This window comes from Glycine soja, chromosome 19 (assembly GCF_004193775.1).
Source record: "Glycine soja cultivar W05 chromosome 19, ASM419377v2, whole genome shotgun sequence".
Classification (NCBI taxonomy): Eukaryota; Viridiplantae; Streptophyta; class Magnoliopsida; order Fabales; family Fabaceae; genus Glycine; species Glycine soja.
Window position 1 is genome coordinate 44,299,741 of NC_041020.1, and position 23,529 is coordinate 44,323,269.

Sequence of the window (23,529 nt, forward strand, 5' to 3'; positions counted from 1 at the left end):
GATATCAAAGAGAGCACTATGTCACATCCACAGATGGCAAACCCTGATTCTGTCTAAATGGTTCATTGGTTTGTAGGAACATGTTCAACGGCCTTTGACCATTCTTTGCCGCTGCATTTTTCTAAGGACAAGTTCCAGTTATTGACATAGACATAGCTTGATGATAATTGATCAGTATCCCTGATTCTCATCTTTTGGTGTTAATTAAAATATCTGTTAATGATAATCTCTTTTTTAAAATTGTTTTGTCTTAGCATGTTAAAATCATGAAAAAACCCCATTTGTTGCTATGCCGTAAAAATTCTTCACATGTCATAAACTGATATTTTAAGATTTTGATTGTTGTTATTCCCATTTGTCAGTATCGTATATAGACTCCGTGAGGAACAAGCTTCAAGGCATACTTGACAAAAAAAAAAAAAATAGTGGTATATTTCATCTAGTGCCACTTACAGTAGATAAGGTATTTGCTCTGGTTCTAATAAAATAGAATGTGGTTGCCTTTTTGTCCTTTTCGGTGTCGTTTTGAAATGGTGAGGTTAAAAAAAATAGAAAAAACATGGTCGGTGCAGTGCAGAACAATGTCTTAGATATTTTTGGGTTTTGAGTTCAAATTTTTATTTTGAGTGATGATATATCGTATGAACATACTCAGTACGAAAGAATACGAATCTACTTGTTTATCAACTGTTGGGTAAATGTTAAATTAAAATAGGTAGAAAAAACTACAAACTTGACACAAATCACGGGTGGTTACTCTTTTTGGGTTTCTTGTGGCACGAATTCTTAATTTTCCTTTTATTTTAGTGGAGCAGTTCATCGGTCAATGATAAATTGGTCTTTTCTTTTTCCCCTTTAAATTAGGGCTTTCTACCATGAACCCATGGGTCATGTGGTTCGCCGGTGAACCATCAAATTAATATTAATTTTGAAAACGGTTCATGGATGAATAATTAATTGAACACCATCAGATATATAATAAAATAATTTAACGATTGAGATCGAATAGTTTTTATATATTTTTAAATATAAAGAAGTATTGAATATATTTTATATTAAAAAATAAAGTGTGGTTGCATCTCCCATCTCCGATCTAAATTCGACGTGACCGTCGCCGCCTCCTCTGTCAGTAACAATCTTTACACCGGAATCTATGGTAGTCATCGACGACACCTTTTAGGTGGGGGTTTGATCAACAAAAAGTAAGAACGAAGAAGCAGTGCATGTGTCTCATGTGGGAGGTTTAGTAAATGTTTTATGAATTTTAAATGGGAGCTTAAAATGTAATTTCGTTTTAATTTTTTGTTCAATTAAATAAATTAATAAATCTGGGTACACTAACACCTCCTCTCCCGTATCACCTATGACACTGCTTCACCTTAGAACGGGTCTTAAATTAGACTTGTTGTCATAGAATTTGTTTGGGTTGCTGCTTCCTTAATTATTAGTTATTTCTTCTTCTTTTTTTAAGTTGATGTTTTAGAAAAAAAAAATCTATTTTATCTGTTATTTAAAAATTTAATGATAATATGAATATTTATTTTTAATTATATTCTTATCTTTTAACTCTGAATTATTTTACATACTTATTATAAAATTATATATTAAATTATTAAATGTCTAAACGTAAAAGAGTCCCTATATGAACCTTTTTTTTATTTATTCTCAAACATTTATAATTTCAGATGTTTTGTATATTTTAATGCACCGATAATAACTATATATAATTGATAAATAAAAATATATATTAATTGAAAAAATATAAATTAAAAAATATATAAATAAGAATATTAGCTATAACTCTTAATTTATTTAATATTGATATTAAAAAGTCTTAAAAAATGGAAGGAGTAATTTTCTAATAGGTTTCTATAAAAAAAATAACGTACTAATAAGTGGGTTAACGTTCATTTGCAATTATCTAAATTGCAAAACAAGGTTTTTTGCCATATGTCACAAACCATTAGTTTTGACTTTTGATTGCTGCTTTATCACCGATTATCATTAGTGGAGGTAAACTGAACTTAGCTGGTTGTAAGTTGCAACAGCTAATTAAGAAATATCAATATATATATATATATTTTGCAGGAAATGAAAAGGAAAAAAGTTATATATATCGATCCTTAACATATAGTATTTTATTTCATTATCAGGTTTTCTCTCAATAGAATATGATCTATATTGAATTCCAATGCAATGATGTTTCGGCCATAAACTTTCGAAATGTCAAATTCTATATATCTTTTCTCCCCTCGTGGGTTTTTTAGTGGCATTGCACTGAGTTTTTGTCAATGTCAAGTATGTGTCCTTTCGTTTTGATTCCTTTTGGACCACAATACGGAAATTTTGGAGTGCTACTCTCTTTGGCAAATTGAAGAGAAAGTGACTAGGATAATTTGGATGCAGAATACAATGAACCAAAATAGCAAAAAAAAAAAGAATATAATAAGGAATAACAATTGCAGGTTGACCAATAATGCGGCTGAATTTTGTCATAGAGCTTACATTACAGTTTCCAATATATCCCTAATTTGTGTAAGACGCCAGCAACCACACTCCAGAAAGTGATTTCTGCAAAGATGACATATAAGATGGTACCCACCCTCTCTGAGTGCCAAACATTGACAAACACATGCTTCTTGATCCAGTGTACCTGAATATTGTTTGACGTGCAACAATGGTTAGTTCCTTGTCCTAGCTACCTTATGAATTATGATAAAGGGGGTAAAAATATTTGTAAAATATTATGATAGTTAAAGAAGGCCATATATATACAATAATTAGCACAGCACCAAATAAAAATTATCATATGCTTGCAATATAAATTAAAAAGCGGTTAATTGGTTCTTACTAGTGAGTTACGTGGATTTTCACAATACCATCCATTTACAAATGCTGCAAAGATGCCCTCGGCTGCCATCACAAACACTAGCATAGCATTCATTCCTATCCACTCCAAGAACAAGAATGGAGTGCGGAGCCCCCAAACATCTATCTGTTTAATTAATTTCCAAGAGTGGTAAAGATCAGAATCGCAATGAGAGATAAAACCAAAGGAAAAAAAAACAATTATATATTAATAACTCAAAGAATTTTTCTACATTTGTACCTACCAGTATGTATAACCCAGAGAAGACAATTCCAGCTGCCCCAGCTGTGAAACAAACATAGCTGAAGCTATAGAGTTGCTTGTTAATTGGTAAAGCTGCGCAGTGTTCCATAAAAAAATTGTTAAGAATTATATATCTTGCATGCAAATGTTATGTTATGTTTCTTAAATGGATATTTTTTTGAGGTGCATATCTCACTAGCTTATCTTACCATCTGTGAAGTGAAGGATGATGGCTATTATGAGTAACACAAATCCCATTAAGACCCATTGTTTTAGTCTCTCCGAATGACCCTGCCAAATTTTATACTTTTATAACTAAATTGCATTTTCTATAATAGATGTTTAGGTTGAGTATAACATGGGTGAATTTTGTAACCTTGAAGTGAATCAAGATGTGCCCATAATGGATGCCGATAGTGCCAGAGAGGATAGCTGATATAGAACTGGTTTTAAAAAAAAAAAATTATTTGTTAAATACTTCTGATAGATAAATAGAGATTATTTGCTGATAAAGTAACTCAAATTTAGAAATTCTCACTAACTTCTCGAACAATTAAGAAACATAATTTGATTTTAGTTTAGGAGAAAAAATATTATTATTATTTTTACTTTTTTTACGATAAGTATTTTTTTTAAAAAAAACATCAACATAAACCTCAACAAGCCTTCGGGTTCAAAAGGAGAACGACACCAACTTGGAGCATCATCACGAAAAGGACCACTGGCTGGAGAACTGAACGTACACGCCTAAAAACGTCATAGAAAAAAATATAAACGCAACAGTCACTTACTCAGGTTTAGAATAACACCAAAATGGTATTAGTTTGAAATAAAAATTAAGAAGTATTTGAATTTAGTAGCAAATACGACTTTGACACAATGTGGACTAATTTCTCACTTCTAAATACTAGTCAATAGTCATCTTCAAGCGTCTCCAAACAGGTTGAGAATAAAGATGGTTGACCCCCCCAAACTTGTCGGTCCACGTGCCCAACAGCATTACATGCTGGCCCTAGGTGTCCTCTCATTCCACATATGACCTATATAATAAATGCAAGGAAAACCAAAAATTAAATAAGAAAAATTAAAAAAAACCTTAAGTGTCAAGTTACAATTCTTAATGGAGAGAAAAAATTAAAGGAATGCTCGACAAGTAATTAGAGAGAGAGTATCTACTGTGTATCTCTTTGGTTCATCGCCGTTAAAGTGATCCAGGAAACTCCAATGTGGAACGTAGAGGGTGAAGGTTGTGATCATATAAATGATAAATGCCACGAAGCCCCCAAACCTAAGCCACAAGTTCACAATTTTCATTATATCAAATATCAGTTGAATTCCTATTCATCTTTGCATCTTTTTTTCTTCTTATTCCTCTTGCCATATATATAATTGAAGTTTGAAGTTAAATATAACACGTGTTGCATTTTCTCACCATTGCCATTTATAAGCCGTAAAAATGGATAGGTGTCCAGAAGCCAACGTAGTGGGTCTAAGCTTGGTGGTAAATGTCTCTATTAGAGCTACAACACAGTATACAAGAGCTATTCTCTGCACACAAAAGTTCAGAAACGCGGTTAATTATTACTATTCAAGAATTGCGTGTGAAGTTGCAGGAAGTTGAGCCCGATTTGGTATCAATGCTACAAATGGTTGCAGATTTCAACAGTGTTACCAGGAGACCCGTTTTTGCACTTGAAGCAGAATGAACAGAGTGTTCTGTCGATGGAGGCTAGCCGGAAATGGAATATCATATGGTGTGCTGTGATGTGGGTATTGTGGAATCATAGGAATAGGCAAAGACCTTTTAACGTTGATGGAATCCTGCAAGATGTTATCTTCGTGGCTTGGGTATGGCAGAAATTTGATGGGTCTGCTAGCATGGATGATATGTTTACATGCAATAATACTTGATGAGATTATGAATTGCTCTACGTGCATATATAGAACCATATAGTTAGTCATTGCATTTGGTTCCCGATTGAATTTTGGAAGTGCCTTAATTGATGATTTTATGTGGTTGGGCGGTGTGGGCTGGTTGGAAATTAATGTAGATATTGTCCAAGCTGGGTTATTCCGCACAGATGTAGAGGAGCATATATAACTAGGTTATTTTAGATAAAAATAATTAATGAAAAATTAATTGAAAGCTATAAAGTTGGTGAGTAGTTAAAAAATAAAAAATTAAGTTATTAATCGTTGTAACTAAAAAATATAAAATGATAAAAAAATAAAAAAATAATAATTTATTTTAAAAAAGTAACTAGTAAATTAAATAAATATATTTAAGATAAAAATAAAAGAAAATATAAAAAATTAAAAATTAATGTTTAAAAAACACTATTTCAATTAGAATTTTAAAAAACATTAAAAGTTATTAAAAAAAACTTATTTATCAAATTATCAAATAAATTTTTTGAACAAAAAATTAAAAATTAATTAAAATATGTTTTCGAATATCTTATTTTTTGATAGGCATATGTCTTGCGAGAGTGATGAGTTTCTTTATTTCATGTGAGCTGGTACCTCTGTTACATTTGGTTATTGCATATTTATTATAATAAATATTTGATTAATAGGTGCTAACTAAGCTGTAACTAGGTTATTAAACCAGTCCGGTACTTGTTCTTACGGTGCTTCTGGTACCTCTAATAATATATTTCTCTTTGCGACCAAAAAATTTAAAAAAAAAAAATCAAGAATTGCGTTGCAATGGGGTAATTTTGCATTAGTCCCATATAAATTTTATTTTATTTGAAACATACCTGGAGAATGCCACACCATCGTATAAATTTCATGTTAACTCCATATTCGAGATCATCAGGGGCATGGGAGTAACCCCCTGTAGGATGTTATATAATCAAATTTATCAATGCATCAGGATTTACTTACCTATGTATTTGTGCAACAATGCATGGGCTTTAGTTTTTTATACATCAGAAAAAATGCAACAATGTGGATTTACCTTGCAAAATTATACCCCAGAAGAGAAGCTTCAATGTCCTAAGGATTATCTTCTTTACGGCATGCTTTATCTTTGCGATTCTCTACATTATTATAATCAGTTTATCAATGAACGGAATTATGTTTACACCACAAATGCTAATTTATTTTTTATATACACAAAACAATTTGAAGAAAGAAACGAATAGAAAATATAGAAGCATAAGTTGCATATAAAATAATTAGCTAAATTGTAACCTGTGTGATTTCGTCACTTTAATTCTGTTATTGTTTAGAATAAATAATTTTGATTCTTGTGTCAGTGCATGAAAGAGTCACCAAGTGTTTTTGTTGTTGTGGAAGAAGAAGCCTTCTTATCTTAATACATGTATTTAATTTATTCAAAACTAGTCCAATATACTTTTTGGGGGGTTTTTAAAGAAAAAAAATAAACTACTAAAACACTTCTATTAAGTTAATATTATAAATACTAATTTACATGTATTATTACTCGAGAATTATTATTTTTTTTCAAATTATAAAAATTTATAAATTAAAATAAATATTTAATATTTAATTTTACATATATTTATTATTTAGTTTTCCGGCACAATTTACGTCACGAACCACCAATCTATCCCCTCCCAAATATGCTAAGAAATTCTAAAGGTTGTCAAAGATCCTCCTCCATATGTCTCGAAATGGACATGAGATAAGGCAAAAAGATGTTTTATGTGTCAAAACCCATATTGTTCCAAAAATAAATACTCTCGTTGTGTTGGAAGCACAAGCTCAAGTCAATAATATTAGCTTTTATCTTATGTCGAATTGTTTGTAAATTTTATTTTTAGTCAAAACATTAATTTTAATAATGTATTGTATTGTTTGTAATTTTATTTTATTTTGTGTTAACTTAACTTTTTTTAGTTTAATTAATTAAAGTTGCGGGTTAAATACATAAAATATAGAATTAAAAAAATAAATTAATTGGCACATTGATAAATCAATCTAAAAAAATCTTTTTAAAAAAATAACTCTTATGATACATATAAAATAGTATTTATAAAATTAAATAAACAAAATAAATATGTTAATAATTTATTAATTTATATTTAAATAAAAGTTTATGAATTCAAAATAAAATAATTTATTACGACACAATGTTGTATTCAGAATCATAGTGCTATAATAAAACAAGCCAATTACGATTAAGAAGATTGTGACTGTGTACAGAATTTATTACAACACAATGTTCTCAATATACCTGGCTTATTGCACAGAGACCAAAAGGAAAAAATAAAAACAAGTGGAGACAGAGAAGCCTTTATTTATTTATACAGTAAAATAGTTTTTGTGATCCTTAATAAATATTTAAATTTTATATTTATTTTTTTTATAAATTTTTCTTCATAAAATAAAATTTTTATTTTTATCTTTAATATTTTTTTAGTTATGGATAAATTAACGATTTGTTCTGTGATAATTTTTTTTATTTGTTATTAGTTTCTTTGAAAAATACTAATAACAAATAAAACTTTTTAATCGAATAATAAATATAAAATTTGTTAATTTATTAATAACTAAAAAAATATTAAGAATAAAAAATAAATTATTAGTTTATTATATATGATAAAATAAATCCTTACCTTTAGTGCAAGGGCTATGGCAATCCCAACAATGAAAAGAAAGAAAGGCATAACGAAATCGGCCAAAGTACATCCATTCCACGGGGAATGATCAATGCGTGGATAAGCTTCACCAGCGTCGTCTACCAGTATCATCAACTACACATAAATTATCAAGAGTGAAAAAAATTAAGAATTAATTATTCATAATCATAAATAAGAATGGGGATAGTTCAGATAAATCGTCACATTATAAGGTTATTATCATGTCACATTTATTTACTAAATGAATTAATTAAGATATTTTATAAAAAGATATTTAAATAAAAAAGGTTCTTTATACTTATAAGGCATGAGACCACTCCTCTACCTTACATTACATGTCTCTAGATTAATTAAGCCTCTACTTGTTTTCATATTAAAAAAATAATAATTTACTTAATTTATTAAAAAATAAGTATCATTTTAAATTATTTTATATAGAAAAAAATCAATAAATAAATAAAAAATATAATAATTTTATAAAATTAATCTGAATATTAATATTATATTAAAAATTAAAAGGATATTTATTAAGAGCATTAGTGAAAAAAATAATTAATATTATATTAAAAAATTAAATTGGATACTTATTTTGAAAGGAGTAAATACATTTTTAACAAGATTACATAATTCAATATAAAATCGTGGCTAAATATTCCAAATAGTATTATTTGTTCAAAATTCATTCTGTCAAAATTATTCTAGTTTTACCATGCAGAATGTTTGCCAAAAGAAAAGGGGTTGGGGTACACTAACCACTATGGTGAGACCCCTAAATGCATCCAGGGTTGCAATCCTCTTGGTCTTCTGCTTAACCACTGGTTGCTCCTGTTCAGCTATTTTCTGTACGGACTCACTCTCAGCCCCATAAGGCTTAGCCATTGTGCCTTTGTCATGCTCAATAACAGAACCTCCATTACTGGTTTTAATGGTTACCCTCCTCTTCAAGTCATCCTTATTGCCACCACCATTCAATGCTGAATTGATTCCTTCTTCCATTCTCTTAGATTCTTCATCCATTATTGCTGAATAGTGAATATTCAATAAAGTTCAATGATGTATATCCTTGTCTTGTCTCTTTCTCTTGGGTGGAATAGAACAATTATAGGGAGATTATGTTAGAGATAGAATTAAAGAATTAATGTGACAGAGAGGTCCAAATTAATGAAGTAGAAGGCCGGCATGTGTTGGGTCTCGTCATCAAGGTGGGAAAAATAGAGTAATTAACAACTAGCTACATTACAAATATAAGAGATAGATGAAGGACTTTAGAGAATCGAAAGAAATGGAAGAGGTCCACACTCTGATTTGTTAAATTAGTATTAGCACAGGCTGCTCAGTGTTAATTAGTCCAACCCTTTATTTTGTTTCTTCTGGTTGGTTGCTCCTCCATTGCTATGAACTTTGAGTACGTAGAATTGTTTTGTCTTGTTTTTTATACCAAAGATTCCTCTTTATCTTTAAGGTTTGACCAAATTTTCAAAATGGAGAAATTCTTGTGCCTTCGAATGATCTCTTCCAGATGTGTTTGGATAGTGGTAATTGTCCGGCTAAATAAAGTAAAATATAATTTTTTTAAGAAAGTAGTTAATGATTTTTTTTGTTAATAATGATGTCATTTCTTGAGTTATCTTTTAAGAATGTGTTACAATGAAGATCAAATTAACAACACACTACACGTATAAGACTAAATTAAAAATGTGTCACATGTATAGGACCATGTTAATAAGAATAAGTAAAAGGTTAATGGTGTTAGGAACCAAATTGAAAATGTTTTACACGAATAAGAACTAGTTTAACAAAGTTTTTATATGTAGAGTCTAAATTGAGAATCCGTAATATACATAGACTAAATTATATGTTAACCGGATTACTTTTTTTTTTTTAATCTTTTTTCATTACATGAATTATTTTATTTTATACTATTTTATATTTGTTTATATTTTCTTTTTATTATAAAAGTAATTGTATACATATTTCTAATTTCTCCCGTCCCCTTTTTTCTATTGCATATTTGCATCTAATTGAACTTTTTGGTTCCATAATTTCTTAACCTTCAACAAAAGTTTCGAAATGCGAATCCTCGAAGGCACACCTTTTAGAAGGTTTAAATGAATAAATGGATTTTTATTCTTTTATCGTTCTCATATAATCTTGATCGATTAATATCTTTTTTTTTATTTTTAGAATTCAGTCCGTAGTATTTCTATATAATCTAGTCTTCCAATCAATTTCTTTCTACATAAAAATCTTTATTATGTACGTAGCAATACAAGAGGCCAGCCTTCGCGTAGAAAGGAATTGTATTACTGTAAGTTTTTAAGTCACTTGAGTTAGTTTGTTCTTTGGCTGAGTTTTCTTCCCGTGAATGCATGGCATGGATGCTCCAGACACAAATTGTACATATTATTGTTAACTTGATGAGACTTTAATTGGGATATGTTTGAATAAACTTATCTAAAAATACTTTTTAAAAAAATAAAAAAAAAAGTTATATGAACTTTTTTATGAGTTAAAATTAATTTATGCATAAGTTAATTTATAGAAATTTTTTATATAATTTTTCTAAATAAAAGACAAAAAAAACTTCTACAAATTAATTTAATTTTATGGAAAATTTTATTTTATTTTTTCTCCTAATTTTTTTTTTGAATGCTCACTCAAAGATGCCCTTAATCCTTGGTGTTCTTTTAAGTTAAATTTAGAACTTCATCAATATGGTATTGAAGAATATTTTGCTTCCCTAAAATTGTTCCACTTATTCTTGGGCAATCTGATAATCCCGGTCTTATTCTTGTCTCTCAGCTGTTGACTGGGGACAATTGCATTTCTTGGAATCGAGCCAAGTGAACGGTGCTGAGTGTAACAAGGACTGGTCACCAATTCCCATATATCATCTTTAGATTTGAAAATTAAATTGCAATTGATTGTAGCAATGATTCCAACATGCACCCAAATATTTTGTGATTGTTACATATGTAACTGTTTTAAGCTAGTGTAGATGAAAAGTCAAATCAACTCATTTTCCAGTAGCACAAGTGGAAGTGGTAGAATATATAAAACAAAAGGTGTGATCAGTGATTGGTGTGTCCATCTGTCTTCAACATGTGGTCAAGTGAGGAATGGCGGTGATAATGATCAACATTAGGGTGTGGAAACTGTACTCTGCATCCTTATTACGTCGAACTCAATCGAGTTTCAATTCAAATATACATTTAATAGTTCATAATATTTTTTAAAAAAATTTACACTAAAGATGTAAATGGGCTGAGATTGACTTTTCACATGATCCAAAACTTGACTTACTTTTTTTTTATTTATTTAAGAAGAAATTGACTTAGATACTAAAAGATTTAAAATAATTTATAGGTTAAAATATATTTGTGATTTTTAATAAATATCTAATTTTATTTATTTATTTTTTAATATTTTTATTTTTTCTCTTTGATAAAACAAAATTTTATTTTTATCCTTTAACAATTTTTTTTAATTTCTAATAAATTACTAAATTTTGTTGTGTTTCCTAATAAATTTATTTTATTTGTTATTAGTCACTTTAGAAAGTACTAATAATAAATAAAAAAATTATCAGGAAACAAACACAAATATTTTTAATTTATTAGAAACTAAAAAGTTTTAAAAACAAAAAATAAAATTATTATTTTATTAACAATACAAAAATTATTTTTATAAAAAAAAAACTTAAAATTTGAGTGTTCATTAAAGATCACATACATATTTTAACTTAATATATGCATGTGACTCCGTTAACGCATATTACTCAGCTAAATGAGCCATATCTTAGTTCTTTACAAACTATAATTATACAAGAGTTTTGGATAAGAGACTATTTTCAATGAATTATGTTATCCAATATCAATATAAGTTACAAAACATATAACCAACTAAACGCAAATAAAAAAAGTCAGTTCTATCTTGAAGTGTATCTTCTCTAGTATTTGATCAGGAATGGCTATTTACTTGTTGTTTTCATGACGTGTATGTTCTAGTCAAAGGTGGCGTACGTGACATGTATATATCATAAAGCTCTGGATTTCCGATTTATCAGCTAAATGATGGCCGACCCATCAGTTTACCAGTGCCACGGCTCTTCCGATATTGGCCGGGTGAGGAGCATTGTAATAAAACCCTTTATTTTTCCATTAATATTATATCAAGAGATCGATGCGCACCATTGTAATAAAACCCTTTATTTTCCCTTGGAAAATCTTTTCCACTAGGCTATCTTCAATCTTTATCAAGAGATCGATGCCTTTCCTTCTTTTTCTTATATATTAAACAATGTATAACAATAGAATTCATTTTTAAAAAATGAAAAAAGAAGTGTTGAGTTGGAGATCATTAGAAAAATAGCCCATTACATCAAACCAACCCACATATGACCAACAGACCCAAGATCAACATTTCTCTTAGTTTCTAGAATATTGTTGCTACCTACTGTTATTTGTTACTACCTTTTTACTGTTTTACTAAGTTACTTTATTTTAGCTGTTATACAGCTGTAATTTGTATAGGTATCATTTAGTAGATTCGGTCTTATCCTTCGGTGTAGCTGTATATATTTTCATGTATGCTGCCAATAATTATCCATTGAATGAAGTAAGCTTTTCCTACCAATTCTGTCTAAGTTTCATCACCCTCTCCCTTATACCCAAAGTCCTTTTAGAGATGGTCTTAATTTCCACAAGTACTCCGCATCACATGTCAGCCCATAATCATTTATATTCCGTCTCTGCAACTGTTTCTTTTTCCACTGAAACAATTTTCAGTCACACTCTATTTTCTCCATATAGTCAAAAACCCAACTACACGTGGTTCTGCACCATTTATTTCCACATAAAAAAGTGTAATTGATCTCCCAAAACACAACATCATCACTGCAAAATGAAGACTTTGATCTACCATGTTCTCACGGGGCGTTGGTTCATGCTCTTTGCATCTTTACTCATCATGGCCGCAGCAGGAGCAGCCTACATGTTCGGCATGTACTCTAACGAGGTCAAAACCTCTTTAGGGTACGACCAAACCACTCTTAACTTGTTCAGCTTCTTCAAAGACGTTGGTGCCACCGTTGGAATCATATCAGGGTTAGTCAACGAGATAACTCCACCTTGGGTAGTTCTGTCAATTGGGGTCATCATGAACTTCTTTGGCTACTTCATGATATTTCTTGCTGTCACTGGCCGCATTGCCAAACCCCAAGTTTGGCAAATGTGTCTCTACATTTGCATTGGCTCAAATTCTCAAACTTTTGCTAACACAGGTGGTACTGTCACGTGTGTGAAAAACTTCCCTGGAAGCCGTGGCAATGTTTTAGGCCTACTCAAAGGTTACGTTGGTCTAAGTGGTGCCATCATTGCACAGCTCTACCATGCCTTCTACGGTGATCATAACCCTCAGGCTCTTATTTTACTCATTGCGTGGCTTCCTGCTGCTGTTTCCTTTCTTTTCCTTCCAACAATTCGGATATTCAACACAGTTCACCACCCAAATGAGAACAAAGTTTTCTACCACCTTCTATATATATCACTAGTCCTTGCCGGGTTTCTCATGGTTCTTATCATCATGCAAAACAAGCTCAGGTTTACAAGGCCTGAATACATAGCCGATGGGGTTGTGGTTTTCTTCTTTCTCCTTCTCCCACTTGTTGTGGTGTTTAGAGAAGAAATAAACCAATTGAAAGCCAAAACGCAAGGTTTGACCGATTCAGTAAAAGTAGTCACTGAAGTTATTCCACCTCCAAATGTGGTGGAGCAAGAAGTCCCATCAACTACCACAAGCTCCCACGAGAAAAGTTCTTGTTTTGGGAATATACTCAAACCCCCAAAAAGAGGAGAAGACTACACCATCTTGCAAGCACTTTTCAGCATTGACATGCTGATTCTGTTCATAGCAACAACATTTGGTGCTGGCGGAGCATTAACAGCCATAGACAATTTAGGACAGATTGGACGCTCATTAGGGTACCCAAGAAAAAGCATTACAACATGCGTGTCCTTATTGAGCATATGGAACTACTTGGGAAGAGTAGTTGCAGGTTACGCCTCTGAAATATTCTTAACCAAATACAAACTCCCTCGTCCCTACATGCTCACTCTAGTTTTGCTTCTCTCTTGTGTTGGCCACATTCTGATAGCCATTGGTGCCCCAAACTCTCTCTACTTGGCTTCAGTGATTATAGGGTTCTGTTTGGGAGCTCAGTGGCCACTAATGTTTGCAATCATATCAGAAATATTTGGCCTCAAATACTACTCCACGTTGTTCAACTTTGGAGCCGTAGCAAGCCCTGTTGGGTCTTACATTCTGAACGTGAAAGTGGCTGGTGTTTTGTATGATAAAGAGGCTTTGAAACAGTTGAAGGCCAAAGGACTCACGAGAGAAGAAGGGAAGGACCTAACTTGCGTGGGAGTGCAATGCTATAAAATGGCTTTTATCATAATCACGGCTTCAACGCTGTTTGCATGCATTGTTTCGTTTGTTTTGGTGGTGAGGACTAGAAAATTTTACAAAGGGGATATCTATAGAAAGTTCAGAGTGGAACATGAAACAGGAGAGAATGAAATGGGGATCACTAAAACTCGTAATAGTCCTTCTGGTTGAAACAGAGGGACATGCAAACTTGGGCAGCACCACGTACAAGGGAACAACCCAATAAAATAAGAACAGTAGAAAATAATGAAGTATGTTTAAGGTTGAAAAATGTTATATGAACACTTAATATAATGAGATCGAGAAAAAACAAATATAAATATTATAGGAAAAGAGAAATATAAAAAAATGTTGAAAAAATATTTAAAATAATAAAATATTTGTACATTTTTACCTTTTAAGGTTTAGGTACAGTATTGCCTGCTTTTTAAGAAGTATATGTGGTGGGCTTGCCTAAGATTGAACTTAAATAAATTGAATATTTGTAATTAAATAATCTTTGTATTCGATATTTTGGGCAGATTTTTATGTAAGAGGCGAACTGTGTTATGAGAAGAAAAAGATCATCTCCTAACATTTACACGTGGCTCTCCCGATTTTTTTTTTGAAAATTTAAAAGAAATAAAATATAATAAAGATTATGAAAGTAAATATTCTTGCATTTATTGCTATTGCACTATTTATTCTAGTTTCTACTGCTTTTTTACTTATAATTTACATAAAAATGGTAAGCTTAAATTGTGAGAACTAAAAAGAGATCCTTAAACAAAGTGTAAGAAGACGCTGCTTGCGCTCTAGTGTTTGATTAAACTGACATTTTAATATTTTACTCATCAACGCCAACAGTAACATACCCCCGCATTAATAAATTCAAAAATATTTATTCATTTATATTCAATTTTGTCATACCTATATGGATTTGCTACTGTGAGCTTAAAAAAGGTTTCATTTATAATTAATTCTTATTTCATTTAACTAAGTGATGTTTTAAACAATAATTTTTCAAATACTGTATTTTATTTTTAAAAAAAGTTTTTTTACATGATTTCCCCAAATATTTAATTCAAATAATTTGGAATTTTGGATGCTGCGGGCCTGCGGCAAGCCCAGTTGCGAAAGTTCATGGGGGTCATTGCCAGGTGGGTATCGACTCTTGCGGATGAAATGAAATTCACTTTCATAACTAGTAACTATATATGTGGCAGCTATTTTAAAATTGAAGTCAAATTTAAAGATACATTAATTAAAAAGCATTACAAAAATTCAACAAGTCATTTATGTAGAACAAAAAATATATATTAAGATGAAAAAATATCTTAAAATATTATAAAGATATAAAAAAATGTATATATATATACTGAATTTCAAAATTACTATAATTTACTAAATTATAAATCATAATTAATTTTTATTCTTAAATTCCAAAAAATCCTATGAATAAAAAACATGTTTCTCAATCTATATAGCATATTTTCTTAATTCTAAATAAATCATCTCTTTGATTTATTTTTATTTAATAGAATAGAATTTCGATTATTAATAATAACAATATTTATTATTTTATAAATTTTGTTTAAATTTAAAAATATTTTTGCAATAAAGAAAATGGTACTACATATTATTATGACCCGAGTCAAAAAGATGGAGAAAGGGTGAAGATTTCAATTCCCTCAAACTGATGGGGATATATCATAGGTCTTTCTCACTTCCCCCACCCACTGAGAAAAGAGAATATATAATGGGTGTTGGAGACAAGTGGAGCTCCTGAGGCTGCATAGGATCCGTATTGGCCATCTTTATCACCACAATGCCTCTCATGAATGAATTAGAACTAGTATCATATCATCTCACGTCATGCACTATTCATTTGCAACATTTATCCTTTTGTTAAGATACACAAAAAGAGAAATCAACTGTGACAACTTTCGATAACTCAATAGTTGTCAACTCCTCATCGTGGTATATTATATATATTTTTGTTTTAAATTTTTCACATGTATTGTTTTTTGAAAAATATAAATTAACATACAGTCAAAGAATATTTCTTTTAGCATAAATTCATCACTTTGTTAAGAACTAGCTACTAGTTAGCCCCTTCTGCTAGACTTAATCTATGTTGACATTGTATATTATACTCCTTATATTGCAGTTGACTGTACAGTATAAGATGAATTCAAGTTTTCAAACAATCAACTTGTCCTTCTTTGTTTTTTACAATAGTTGTACTAAAGTTAAAACGTAAAACTTTATACATATTATTTAAATATATTGTCGCTAAATTGACCCTACTAGTGCTTTTAATAAGCTTGTTTGATTTGCTATATGGACAGTTTATGTGGAAATCTCTAAGTTACATTAAAATGAATTTAACCCTTTTTTGATTAAGGGTGGGTTAGATTAAGTTTTTTTTTGTATTTATTGTAACTCAATAAAAAAAATTGTGATTGTAAGTTTATTGGTGTTAAATATTTTAAGATTTTAAAAATTATGATAGTAAAATTTTAATTTTATTTTAATTTTTTATATTTTTATTGAATGAAATAAGATTATATATATATATATATTAGTTTTGATGATTTTAATTATATTAGAAAAAATAATATTTGATAACGGGAGTAAAGAAAGAATTCTAGATAAGCTAGTGAGAATAAAAACAAGAAAACAAAGTTTGGAATTTATAATTGTATGTTCAAATGCCACTCGAAATTTCAAAAAAAATGCTTCATATTAATATAATATTTATTTACCAAATACTTTTAGTTTTGTGAAACAAACTTTTAAATTAATCTAAAGTAATAAGTTAAAATTAAATGAACTTATGTACCCTGGTAAATACCCTTTAAATAACTTAAGCTTCAACCTAATTATTTGGTAGTAGGTATTGTTTTGCTTTGTAGGTAAAAAAACGATCTCCTCATATGTCACAATAAATTTTCCAAATAGACATTCTTTCTTTAGAAATTAATTAGTTAGTAACTCGTGTGATGTATATTTACACAAATATACAAATCAATTTTTTGTTGTAAATATGTATTTAAAATATTATTTACAATTTCACATTTTAATGCGTGTTTATAATAATTTAACATAATATACACTTTATGAATTTAAACTATTTGATTTATTAACTTTTAAAAATTGAGGTTATTAATTCTTATGTAAACTGAAATTTTAACATATTATAATAATATTATTAATATATATTTTTTATCCGTAAAAATTGAAAATATGAATTAAATTAATTGACTCATTCGTGTATCATTTTCATTCATTGTTTCATCTTAGAACTCGCCTTAGATCAAAGACATGCACATTTTTGGAATTAAAAGTACAAAATGACAGCTGAATAAGTGAGCCTCACATGGGGCTTGGCATAGATGGGCCTACCAATATATTGTCTCACTATTTTGTTACAGGGTGCAGCATTAGACAGGATCCAAATCTTGGTACCCCGGTGAATGATCTGTTCAATAAAAAAAACTCTAGGTATACCAATAAAGGTTCAACAATCCCATTTTTTCCCCTCTTTCTTTTGTGCAGATGAAAAAGTATTGTATAATCTGAAATTATCACGCATCTAAAATTCAGCCAATTTGCATGTAATAAATGCTTGAGTTTTGTTAAAAAAAATCATAAATTAGAATATTCAGCCATGCACATGTAATATGAAGATCGGTTAAAACTATTAAATTCATGATAATTTTGAACCATACAATATTTTTTTTCCTAATGAATAGTGGAGCTGGTTGAGTTTGGAAAGGATATCATATGTAGGTCAGTAGCGTACACACAGAAAAGAAAAAGAAAAAGAAAAAGAAAAGAAATGCAATGATTCAGATGACGCGTTATTAGAAAGAAAAATAGAAATAAAAAGTTAGTAAGATGAATATCAAAGTTAATGAGTAAACAAAATCAAGTAAAATAAAGTAATAAGGTTATCACTAGGAGGGAGTGCACCAGATGAGGAAGTGTAGCAAATGTACATGAATTTAAGCATACAAATAGAGGGAATGTAACAACGTGCATGACGATTTGGTTAGGAATGCCTTAGTTAGATATACTTTATTAATAATTTGTTATTTAATTTTATGTCATATACATATGTTATGTTTATATATTGTTTGATGATATTGATTGTCAATTTGTTACCTTGACTTTAAATTATCATGATATATGCAGGTTCTGTTGTAATAATGTTTGGATTGTACCAAAAAAATATTTTTAAGGAAAACTAGATAATAATGCATCCTTATTCCTTAGTAAAGCGTCATTCAAAATATTCATAAACTCAGATACACTTTCTCAAGAAAGTCTCATCTTATGTGAATTATACTCAAATAATAGTGCGTTTTCTTCAACACGCATCATCTTATTTATGTATTCAAATTAACGTTATATGAGTTATGCATTCAGATGGTGTTTTGTGACCGCATACAAAATAAAAAAAAAAAGATGGTGCTTTGCCAACATTATTTCATTCAGATAAGGCTTTATCGAACATTATATCTCATTCATAATTCTTAATTAGAAGCCACTTATAGTTATAGAAGCATTATGTAAGTAAAATAAACGAATAACTTTGAAAACTTGTTGTTACCCGGTGATCAAATTGATGCCTCATTCGTGTACCATTTCAATCTCATTCACGGCTTCATCTTAAACCAAATAATACAATTTTTTTATAAGAAAAAAATACAGGTTCTGAGGAATTATAAGGAGAAAATGACAGCTGAAATACGTGAGTCTCACATGGGGCTTGACTTACATTGGCCTACCAAAAACAAATTGTCTCACTATTTTGTTACCCGGTGCAGCATTAGACAGGATCCGAATTTAGGTATTGTTACAAATCAGGTTCATCGAATCCCACGTTCTATTTTCCTCCTTTTGGGTAGTGGAATCTCATGTGTAGGTGTACAGACGAATTAATAAAAAAAATAGAAAAGAAATTAAACATGCAATGATTCAGGTGCGAAATTAGAAAGAAAACTGGAATTTGGAAATAAAGAAATGAATATGATGGATATGTATAAAGTTAGACTAAACAAATCAAGTAAAATAAAGCAAGAAGAGGTTTGAAGCTAGCTAGGGACGAGACGTCGAGTAATTGCAAGAGATGATTAATTATTGGAGTCACTTAATTTTGTCCCGATGTCAATCTAATATAAAGTTTAAAAGTATAATTTAGACACGTTAATTGCTAGTATTCAATAATTAAAATTCTGTCTTACCAAAACTTAAAATTAGTGGACATAAAACTGGCGTTCCTTCATAGTACATGTAACCCTCACGCTCAAGGGTGGCTGTGGCGAATTCTAAAGCGTTGAATTTCTCATTTTTGATATGGTCACATCCAGTTTCCCATTGATTCCCGGCTCTTCTCCGATAGTGGCTAGTTAGGACCCACCACTTAGCTAGAGTGCTAGTCACTTTCTCAAGTCATATAATTGCACTTACCACAAAATTATGACACCTTTTTTTTTCCTCCCTAAATTTCCCAAGAAAATCCTTCCCCTGATACCACCGGCGTCAAACCATAATCATTTGTTCCGTGCACAACATTTTTCTGCTCACATGTAGGGAAACAATTTTCACACCCTATATATATCCATATAGATTTATCCATATAGATTCACCCGTATATCGGAAATTAGAGGATGTGGTCCCCATTTTGATACATTATTAACTTCATAAATTAAAATAATATGATTATGCATGTATCGGTCAAATACAAATATTAGTATAAATGATATTGACTTATATTTTTTATATTTTTTAATTAAGTGATTTAGGATTTTAATTCTTGAATATAAAACGTGTCCTAATAATGTCTGACAAAAATTAATTACTTTGTTTCTGGTATAAAAAAATATATCTTACCAATGTTATGGTCTGAAAAAAGAAAATTGGGATCGGCCAAAATCTTAATAATTTCTCTATATATACGTGGTTATGGATAGCATCACTTCAGCACCCTATATCCACACAAGCACAAAAAAAAAGTGTCTGGTCCCAAAATACAACAAGAGTGTAAAATGGTGGTGGCAGAGTTCACTAGTGGTGGCTTGAGGGGAATGAAGGCCTTCAGCTACCATGTTCTCACGGGGCGTTGGTTCATGCTATTTGCATCTTTACTCATCATGTCCGTTGCAGGGGCAACCTACATGTTTGGAATATACTCTAACGAGGTCAAAACCTCATTAGGGTACGACCAATCCACTCTCAACTTGCTAAGCTTCTTCAAAGACCTAGGTGCCAACGTTGGAGTCATATCCGGGTTGGTCAACGAGGTAACACCACCCTTTGTGGTACTCTCAATTGGGGTCATCATGAACTTCTTCGGCTACTTCATGATATTTCTTGCTGTCTCTGGGCGCATTGCCAAACCCCAAGTGTGGCAAATGTGTCTCTACATTTGCATTGGTGCAAATTCTCAAACTTTTGCCAACACTGGTGCTTTGGTCACGTGTGTCAAAAACTTCCCTGGAAGCCGTGGCAGTATCTTAGGCCTACTCAAAGGCTACGTTGGTCTAAGTGGTGCCATCATCACACAGCTTTACCATGCTTTCTATGGTAATCATAACTCTCAAGCTCTTATCTTACTCATTGCTTGGCTCCCTGCTGCTGTTTCCTCCCTTTTTCTTCCAACAATTCGGATAATGAACACAGTACTGCACCAACCCAAGGAGGGCAACAGAGTTTTCTACCACCTTCTATATATTTCACTTGGCCTTGCTGCTTTTCTCATGGTTCTGATCCTTGTACAAAACAAGCTTAGTTTTTCAAGGATTGAATACATAGTAGATGGCCTTGTGGTTTTCTTCTTTCTTCTTCTCCCACTTGTTGTGGTGTTTAGAGAGGAGATAAACCAATTGAAAGCAAATACTCAATGTTTGACCGATTCACCACCCCAGTTGAAAGTAGTCACTGAAGCTATTCCACCACCAAACGTGGAGCAAGAAGAAGTACCACCAACTACCACAAGTTCCCACGAGAAAAGTTCTTGTTTAAGGAACATATTCAACCCTCCAAAGAGGGGAGAAGACTACACCATTTTGCAAGCACTTTTCAGTATTGACATGCTGATTTTGTTCATTGCAACAACGTTTGGTGCTGGAGGAACATTAACAGCCATAGACAACCTGGGACAGATTGGACACTCATTAGGATACCCGAACAAAAGCACAACAACCTTTGTGTCCTTAGTGAGCATATGGAACTACTTGGGAAGAGTAGCTTCAGGTTATGCCTCTGAGATCTTCTTGACCAAATACAAAATCCCTCGTCCCTACATGCTCACTCTAGTTTTGCTTGTCTCTTGTGTTGGCCATGTTCTGATAGCCCTCGGTGTCCCAAACTCCCTCTACTTCGCTTCGGTGATTATAGGGTTTTGTTTTGGAGCTCAATGGCCACTAATGTTTGCAATCATATCAGAAGTTTTTGGCCTCAAATACTACTCCACGTTGTACAACTTTGGAGCCGCGGCAAGCCCTCTTGGGTCTTACATTCTGAACGTGAAAGTGGCTGGTGTTTTGTATGATAAAGAGGCTTTGAAACAGTTGAAGGCGAAAGGACTCACTAGAGAAGAAGGGAAGGACCTAACTTGCGTGGGAGTGCAATGCTATAAAATGGCTTTTATCATAATCACGGCTTCAACGTTGGTTGGTTGTTTAGCTTCGGTCATTTTGGCGCTGAGGACTAGAAAGTTTTACAAAGGGGATATCTATAGAAAATTTAGAATGGAACATGAAGCAATGGAGATTACCAAGACTGCTAATTAATTAATTAATTAATTAATGTTCTGTTTGAAAAAGTCGCGTAATTAAACCTTGAGCAGCACCAGCGCTAGTACTCCACCAACACAAGCAGCTCGGAGGAACAAGACAAAACTATAGATAATGAAGTGTGCTTCTAAGTTTTAGCTACAATTAATGCCTGGCTTTTTCTTGTACATTATAAGTTTGATTCTGTAAAATTAGTAAATGGGGAATGAACAGTAAGAAGTGCTGTTAGAGCATTTTTATATCTAAGGAAAGAATTGTATATTTTTCTCTTTGATTCAAATTTATATTTGTGTTTATAAAGGAAAAAGTTATTGTGTGGTTTCTACAAAAAAGTTAACTATGTGGTACACGATAATTTCATGTTTATGGTTCCAATTGATTCTCACGTTACACAAGCTTTGTAATTTATGAAAAATAATTACTTAATAAAATTTGATTGAGATTGATTATAAATACAAATAAGTGGTAGTTTTGGGTCATGTTATAATTTCTAATATAAAGGACATGATATCTATTGAAAGCGTAAAATTAAGATGAAAAGAGTTAATCTTGATCATATAATAATATATAAATGATCAATATTATTTTAGTTAGTTTTAATTAATCTTAACACGATTGATTCAAAGTATATAATTAAGATTTATTCATCTCATATACCCCTGCATGTGTCTCAACTAATGAGAAATTATTGTTTAGTTTATGAGATCTCAACCAATCTAAATATGACATATTATTAATTTCTTTTGGTTAATTAAGGTCATAAATTAGTTCTTTCTTAATTCTTATGTTACTCATAAAAAGAGACCTGCAAGTGGACCAGTTGCTAATAAAAATTCTTTTTATGAGGCATATAGATAATCTAATACTATATTCACTTGTAGGTTACTAATCTCCTTTCTATTCCCATCCATATATTTTATTTCGTAATTTAAATGCATTTACATTTTTTCTTCATTTTTAAGAAATGTATCATTAATAAGCTTAACTAATTATATGGATTTTTCATTATTTTTAAAATTTAATTAATTGCTAACCATGTATTGCTGCTACAAAACTGTACGTGGTGCGTCTTAATCGACACATTCTCGACCGTGGGCACAACACAACCATTGGGTTTGGTCATGATTGGGGTGAGAATTCAGGTCTGACCCAAATTGATTAGGGGAAGGTTGTCCAAAATTCCAAACCACCTTTTGGTTAGGAAAGAAAGAGAACCACATTGTCCCTGCATATACCTGTGGACATGATAATGGCAAAGATCAATAATGCGACAAAGATGAATGGCCTCGCTAAGCGAACCTTGGAGTTGGAGCTAGTTAGGGCCAATGTGCCATCACCTTCTTCACTCACCAGCCACAAGAAGATATATAGTGTTGATCACAACGGAGTTATAGGCTTGTGCCTAATGCGGTTATTGAGAGAATGATAACGTGGGTGGGACCAAACCGTAATCGTGACTGTGTTCATTCATGTCAAATTGTACATGCGGCAAATTAAGGAGAATATATGTTTTGTGAACAATAAAAGCTAGGTTACGTGTATATGATGATGAACGTTTTCTTTGGTTATAGAGAAG

The 23,529-nt window shown here is 31.2% G+C and overlaps 2 protein-coding genes and 1 pseudogene across 2 annotated transcripts; 2 read left to right on the plus strand and 1 right to left on the minus strand.

Annotated features, from left to right (window-relative positions):
* Nucleotides 1–2,252: 2,252 nt before the first annotated feature.
* LOC114398863 lies at nt 2,253–8,739 on the minus strand (annotated as a pseudogene).
* Nucleotides 8,740–12,066: 3,327 nt separating this feature from the next.
* On the plus strand, nt 12,067–14,730 carry LOC114399665. Its single transcript, XM_028361873.1, has one exon. It carries the CDS (start codon nt 12,625–12,627, stop codon nt 14,338–14,340), a length of 1,716 nt encoding a protein of 571 aa, XP_028217674.1. The 5' UTR covers nt 12,067–12,624; the 3' UTR covers nt 14,341–14,730.
* A 5,400-nt stretch (nt 14,731–20,130) lies between these two features.
* Nucleotides 20,131–22,237, plus strand: LOC114399219. Its single transcript, XM_028361354.1, has one exon. It carries the CDS (start codon nt 20,205–20,207, stop codon nt 21,948–21,950), a length of 1,746 nt encoding a protein of 581 aa, XP_028217155.1. The 5' UTR covers nt 20,131–20,204; the 3' UTR covers nt 21,951–22,237.
* Nucleotides 22,238–23,529: the final 1,292 nt, after the last annotated feature.